Source organism: Hibiscus syriacus, unplaced genomic scaffold (assembly GCF_006381635.1).
Source record: "Hibiscus syriacus cultivar Baekdansim isolate YM2019G1 unplaced genomic scaffold, ASM638163v2 tig00111027_pilon, whole genome shotgun sequence".
Lineage (NCBI taxonomy): Eukaryota > Viridiplantae > Streptophyta > Magnoliopsida > Malvales > Malvaceae > Hibiscus > Hibiscus syriacus.
Window position 1 is genome coordinate 3,448,963 of NW_024062960.1, and position 7,483 is coordinate 3,456,445.

Below are 7,483 nucleotides of genomic sequence, written 5' to 3' on the forward strand. Positions count from 1 at the left end.
AGAGAGTTTCGAACTATTAAAACCAAAACCCATATCATCCATTCAGAAAGATGCGACTCGGATTACAGTGAAGTAAATTAAGTAGGCGACTCGTCAGCCATGATTGTTTACCGTGGACACCATCGACCAGCAAGAGCTAGAACCGCCGCATTGGCGACGTAGCTGAAAAAAATAACACTAACTGCATTCATCTGCAATCGCCGCTATGTTGTTCCATCCACCATTGAACCCTGAAAACCCAAGCAACCCTCCCTCCCTTGGTCCACAATTCCATATAAGAAACTGAAACAATAAATAAAAGTCTAATAATGAGTTGGCATCAACTTCTTACTTGTCTCCTTCTTGTCCCTCCACCTCGCACTTTTCAACAAACGTGTCTTTCTCCTTGTTAACACCACCTACACCCTAAACCCCACTTCTCCAAATCCACCCTAATCCTCCATTTCGTATATCTAAATTGTTTCTCTAAGCTTTTCTTCCTTCTCATGGATTCAATTTTCGACATGTGCTAAACGTGCTGCTCAAGAACACATCACTAGGAAACAAAACTCACCGAAACCTGTCCTTCCCCCCCGATTCTCAATCCGTGCATGCATGCCTTTCTCTCATTTTGTCTGCTCAGTCGGTTGTCTTTTAACACCAAAAATGGCCTCTATTCATCCCCTTTGTTTCTCTCTCTTTCAAACTTCAAGACAAACAGTAATTATATAAGGTAATGCATCCCCCTTACCTGTATTTCACGCCAAATTTTCATACGTCTCCCATTAAACTTCCTTTTCCGAAACCCTGAATTGATCACCTCCACCATGTTTTGCTCTTTTCTCCACTGACATTTCATTCTTTTTCTCTCTCTCTTTTCTTTTTGTTGATATGAGTTCAGGTTCAGCAGGAACCAGTGGCGGCGGCGGCGGTGGTGGATCGTTTAATGCATTCTTCGAGGGTTGGATGGTCCGCCATGAGCATTACCTGGAAGAGTTACTCTCAGTTCAACAACGTAATGAATCACAAGAAGATGATCTCAAGGACCTTATAAAACGAGTGCTCTCCCACTACCAACAGTACTTCGAGGAAAAAGCTCGCTTAGCGCAACGCAATGTTTTCCTTGTTTTTTCTCCGACATGGTTCACTTCCTTGGAGTGTGCCACTCTTTGGATAACGGGTTTCAAGCCCGGGTACGCGTTGAGGCTCGTGTCCGAATCGGTTCAAGACCTATCTCGAGAGCAAAGCCAGAGGTTAAGACTGCTAATGGAGGAGACGAGGGTTGAAGAGAGGGTGCTTAATGAAGAGTTGGCTAGGGTTCAAGAGACCTTGGCGGCTCCTCCGTTGCTCGAGATGGTTAGGAAAAGAGCACGGAGGATGGATGCGGCGGAGGGCGTAAGAGAAGAGGCGGCTGCGCTGGCCACGTTGAGGAAGGCGTTGGAGGAAGTGGTGGCCGGAGCTGATTTGTTGAGGATGAGCATCACATTGAAGGTGGCGGAGATACTGAAACCGGAGCAGAACGTGAGGTTTTTGACGGGGGCGACACGAATGTTCCTTGAGCTTAGGAATTTGGGGCTGCAAAAGGTGGTAAGAAAGAGGAATGGAATGGTTTTGAAAGGAATATAGATAGATAGACATACTTTTGTATATAATTATTGTATGCTAATATCGTTTGCAAGTATTTGTTTAAGGATTGCATTGCTACTTTGAATTAATACAACCAAGTTATTTAGATATCTACACAGGAAGACGAAGAAGATTTTATGTTACGGCTGAATTCAAATTTATAAAATTTATTTTACGTGAGACGAAATCATAAAATATTAATTTTAAGAGTTAAAAATAGATTATGAATAAAAAATAAAAAATATATTTAAAATATATAAAAATTTCCACCCGTTCTCTTCCATCAATTCCTGTATCTACAGACATTCTATACACTGATCGCATATACAGATTACTTGTGAAACATTCTATACGCACACTGATCGCATATGCAAATTACTTGTGAAACATTCCATACACACTGATCCCGTATACAGGTTACTTGTAAAACAGCCGGTGCTTGCATGGTAAAAATATCTTGACAGGTTTATGAAATTTGTTGCCTGGAGCAAAGGACACAAAGATTTTGGTGTTGTTTTTTATTTATTTTTAATTTGAAGTAGGTATATATGGTATGTTAATGTTGTGACTCAACATAGCATGCAATACCATTTAAGCCATGGATGTTATTGCAAGTAAGCTGCTGCACCTAATAAGAGAATCCCTTATATCACTGCAAAAACTACTCCAAGTAGATTGCAAGAAGATTTGGCATTGGAATCATATGCCCCTCATCGATGATATCAACAAGATGAGGGCAAAGGTTTTGTGTGGTCGGAAAATCTGTTCCATAATACTCGATTTTCCCCTCTGACATGGTTCACTTCCTGTCTCAAAAGCCAAGCGAATGGATGAAGAGGTTGATGGAGTAGATGAGGTTTGAATTAAAGGGTGCTTAGTGACGACTTGGTTAGGGTTCAAGAGACCTTGGTGGTTCCTCCGCTGCTTGAGGTAGCTAGGAAACATTACCAAGCATGAGAGCCAGGCAATGCCTGCACCTGCATGCTTTTCCATGGTGGCAAATCATATTTACATGAACAACGCATATTATACAGCACCATGTAATATTTACCATAATTTCTACCCATTGAATGGAAATTAAATACCAACCAATCTGCAGCTGTAGAAAAAGTTTAGCGTGAACTGTTCTCACCAAGAACAAGGACTAAATAAAGACTTTCTTTTAAGGATACTGAATCAGTTTGCTCATTATGGAAGGAGACTCTTCTTCTCAAAGGTTGGATAGGTGACTGACTATACTTTCAAACAGTTGCATGCTTGTCAACATTTTGTTTGTGAGAACTCCATTACTGTGTAATGGAAACTCATCATAGTCGGTCAACTAGACGTAGAATAGGACGATATCGATGTCTTCAAGCATTTCCGACCATTTACATTTCTCCCCGAGGTTACAGGGATGCAGTCTATTAAGCTAACTGGTACCTGTTGATTGAAAACATGAAACGCTAAGCACTATGAATATATAAGAAATTGTCCAATGATGCACCACTTTAACTTCCGCGATAAAAACTGAAGCAGTAGTAAGTAACAAAAAGGATAACAATGAAGATATGGGGTATCGATCCCCATACCTCTCGCATGCTAAGCAAGCGCTCTACCATCTGAGCTACATCCCCACATGAAACTTTTGAGTCAATATTATTTTAAAGGTTTTTTTCTCCTATTTGTGCCACATGGTTTCTATTTGGCCACATGTTACTCAATTTGTTTACCTCAACATTTTTTTTATTTCCGTTAATATCGTGACTTTTTCCCCTTCCTTTGCTTTGAAGATAATCACTTCACAACCACACCCCCAAAAAAAACACATTGGTTAAATGAAGATACTAACAATCTCAAAACCCAACCAAATGAGCAGAGAGGTGCTAGGATCAAAGTTTTATCATTTGCAGGATAAAAGCTTCTGAAATTTCTCTATCTTTCCCTGCACGTGTTGCCTGGAGCAAAGGTCACATAGGTTTTGATGTTCCTCTTTTAATTTGCAATAGCTATGGTAATGTTGTGACTCAACATAGCAATAACAAACAAGATAGCCAACGAAGGTATCTCCATAAATAGAGAGACCTTCTGAACTATGTGGGATAATCCTGCTATCTCCCAGCCCACCATTTTTTAAGGGAAGCATGTGATGATTCTAATCAAACCAAAACAGAGCATGTATAGCCGAAAATCATGGCCAATATTCTGTCAATTTTTCTATATTTGGAGAATGGTTTTAAGGCTGATTTCCAGGATTGTATTTTGTAACAATAGCTTAGTTTTTGCCTTATGTTTTACTTGTTTCCTTTTCTTAGCTGTACAACTTTTGTATATAATTTCAATAATCTATCAATGAGAAGTGTGGAAAATTATTCATTGAAAATTACTGCAAAACTTATTCCTTTACATGGTATCAGGAGAGCTAATCTTTACCGAGTCCCCGATCCAAGCCATTCCCATGACTTCCTCATCCGATTAAAATCCAATCTTTACTCTCAATACCCAACCTTCTTCTGTAACTGATAAACCACTTATTGCTCTTAACATTACTGCTCAACTCAATGAAAAAGTAACTCCCTCCACCTTTCCTCAATGGCATGCTCAATTCGAAGCCCTTCTTATTGGTTACGATTTACTCGACTATGTCGAAGGCACCCTTTAGTGCCCCTCTTCCGCTGGTACTGTTGCTGATGCGCTGCACAAGACCCATTGGGTCCGACAAGATAAACTAATCCTGAGTGCTATTTTAGCTTCCACCTCTTCTTCAATCACCCCTTTTATTGCTACGGCAAAGACCTCCCATGAAGTTTGGAAAAAGCTTAAAAATTTATATGCTAGTCGATCTCGAACTCGTGCTATGCAGTTAAAAGAAGAACTCACACTAATTCAGCGTGGTAATTGGCCAATCACCGAATATCTCCACTCTGTGAAGGCCTTGGCTGACGAAATAGCCATCATTGATCATTCCATTTCGGATGATGACCTAACTCTTTATGTGTTGAATGGTTTAGGTCCATATTTTCGAGAAATAACAGCGCCTATTAGAGCCCGAGAATCTTCACTAGCCTTTGAGGAGTTATACGACCTTCTGGTTGGACATGAAACCTATCTACGGTGCATGGAAGCTGCAACACATCAACTAGTTTCTTCTGCAAACTTCATGAAGACGAAGCAGTCTACGCAAGGGGGAAATCAATCCTGGTCCTTCAAGAAAAATGATGCTGCACGTGGAACTCAAGGCTTCATCCCAGGCTGCAATAATCATGGAGCCCAACGTGATGGGCGTCGCTCCAACAACAATTCTGGAAAGCCCAGCAATTCCAATCGACGTTATCAACCCAAATGCCAACTTTGTGATCAGCTAGGACACATTGCAAAGTACTGTCCGAAATTTAACTCCCAGAATGTTTCTATCAATTGTGCCACCTCTTCCAATAGAAAGGACAAAAATTGGCTACTTGATTCGACCGCCTCTTATAATATCACGGGTGATCTTTCCAATTTATCTATTCATTCTGAATATGATGGAACTGATGAAGTAACTCTCGGTGATGGTTCAGGTTTGACAGTCTAACACATTGGCTCTTTGTCTTTGCACTACCCTCACCGCACTTTTATATTGCGTGATACCCTTTGTGTTCCAAACCTTTGCAAAAATTTAATTTCCGTTCATCATCTCACCAAACAAAACAATGTCATTGTTGAATTTCACCCTTTCTATTTTCTTGTGAAGGACAAGATGACGGGGGCGATTCTACTAAAAGGAGCATGTGACAATGGCATCTACACCTTTCCGGACTCAATGGTGACATCCAAAAAGGTTGCTAATGTGCATGAACGGACTTCTATTGATGGTTAGCATAAGCGTCTTGGGCACCCTTCACTTAAAAATGTTCATCATCTTGTCAAGAATTTTTCTCTTCCTATTTCATCCAATAAAAATTTGTCTTCACTATGTCATTCATGTTCCATTAATAAAGCTCACCAACAACCCTTTCGTGTCAATAGTCTTCAAAGTCATGAGCCCCTTGAACTGATTTACACGGATGTGTGGGGTCCTGCTAGTTATACTGGCATTGATGGATCACGATATTACCTTATTTTTATCGATCATTATACAAAATATATATGGTTTTATCCAATGATCACTAAATCCAGTGTTTCTCATATTTTTCCACATTTCAAAAAGTTTATTGAAACTCGCTTTCAAAAATCAATCAAAACACTATATTCAGACAATGGTGGTGAGTATATTGCTTTTAAATCATATCTCTCACTTCATGGAATAACTCACTACACCACTGCTCCAAAAACCCCGCAACAAAATGTTGTTTTTGAACGTCGTCACCGTCACCTCATTGAAACAGGCCTTACGCTTCTTCATGATGAAAATCTTGATTTTTCTTATTGGCCTCATGGCTTTCAAACAGCCTCTTACCTCATAAATAGACAGCCCACGCCCCTTCTTCACAACAAATCACCATTTGAAGCTCTTTTTGATTAAAAATCCAAATTATTTAAAATTAAAAAAATTTGGTTGCCTTTGTTATACCCTCACCTGACCCTATAACTCAAATAAAATACAGCCCAGATCGAAAGCATGTATCTTTCTTGGTTATTCACCAACTCAAAACGCGTACAAGTGCTTTGAACCACAAACCAAAAAACTCTTCTTTTCACGACACGTGTTGTTTGATGAGACCAAACACCACTCCAACACCCTTCAACATGTCCTTTCCGCCTCACTCGAAAACACCCCTGACCCTCAGACCCTCATTCCTCTTTTTTTTGGTGTTCAGCAACCTGCAGTTCCTTCATGCGCATCAGCACCATCTCACCTTACGGAAGGTCCTCCTGCCATTATCACGTCCTCCCAGGTAATTTCGAACCCCATATTTCTTTACTTCATGATTCTTTTCATGCTCTAGATCAACCTCTGCCTGTATTAGTTTTTTGGTCCCTAATCCTATTTCTTAGAGCTCAAAGAAACAAAGGGTTGTTACGCGCTCCTCAACTGAGGTTGAATATCGGACATTAGCTAATGCGGCTTCCGAGACAATGTGGTTGTCTACTCTTTTCAAGGAACTATTTTTTCCAATTAAAGAATCTCCCCAGCTGCTATGTGATAAACTTGGAGCCACCCATCTCAGCTTTAACCTAGTAAATCACTCGCGCATAAAACATATTCAGATCGACCTTCATTTTGTGCGTGACTTAGTGCAAAAAGGAAGCCTCCAAGTTAAACATGTCCATACTCAAGATCAATTGGTTGATCTGTTAACAAAACCATTGTCGAAACCGCGCACGGAATTGCTTCGTAACAAGATTGGTCTTGCCGATGGAAGCTCAATCTTGCGGGGGCGTATAAGGGAAACATGTGATGATTCTAATCAAACCAAAACAGACCATGTATAGCCGAAAATCATGGCCAATATTCTGTCAATTTTTCTATATTTGGAGAATGGTTTTAAGGCTGATTTCCAGGATTGTATTTTGTAACAATAGCTTAGTTTTTGCCTTATGTTTTACTTGTTTCCTTTTCTTAGTTGTATAACTATTGTATATAATTTCAATCATCTATCAATGATAAGTGTGAAAAATTATTCATTGAAAATTACTACAAAACTTATTCCTTTACACATTTTCCCCTCATCTGTTCTCGTCTCAGTGTGATTTACATTGCCTTTACTGGTGTAGTTATGTTGGATCCTTCTTGCCCTTCATATGATGATGGCCTTGGTATCAATACTAGATGTCTGCCTTAGTGGTTTATCTTGACCCACCATTGAACTAATGAAACCATTCACATCTGAGTGAAAGAACCTGTTCGAACTTGTTGAGTAATAGAAGGAAGCTCTTCTCCTCAAAGGTTGGATGGGTGACTATACTTTCAAACAGT

At 39.9% G+C, this 7,483-nt stretch overlaps 1 protein-coding gene across 1 annotated transcript; it reads left to right on the plus strand.

The window, feature by feature from the left end:
* Nucleotides 1-787: 787 nt before the first annotated feature.
* Nucleotides 788-1,605, plus strand: LOC120150944 (protein RESPONSE TO ABA AND SALT 1-like). The gene has a single exon (XM_039163522.1). The coding sequence runs from the start codon at nucleotides 871-873 to the stop codon at nucleotides 1,603-1,605; it is 735 nt and encodes a 244-aa protein (XP_039019453.1). The 5' UTR covers nucleotides 788-870.
* The last annotated feature ends 5,878 nt before the right edge of the window (nucleotides 1,606-7,483 follow it).

Bases quoted from the DNA above. Each gene is read 5' to 3' on its own strand.
- LOC120150944 (XM_039163522.1), top strand. From the start codon at position 871: ATGAGTTCAGGTTCAGCAGGAACCAGTGGCGGCGGCGGCGGTGGTGGA.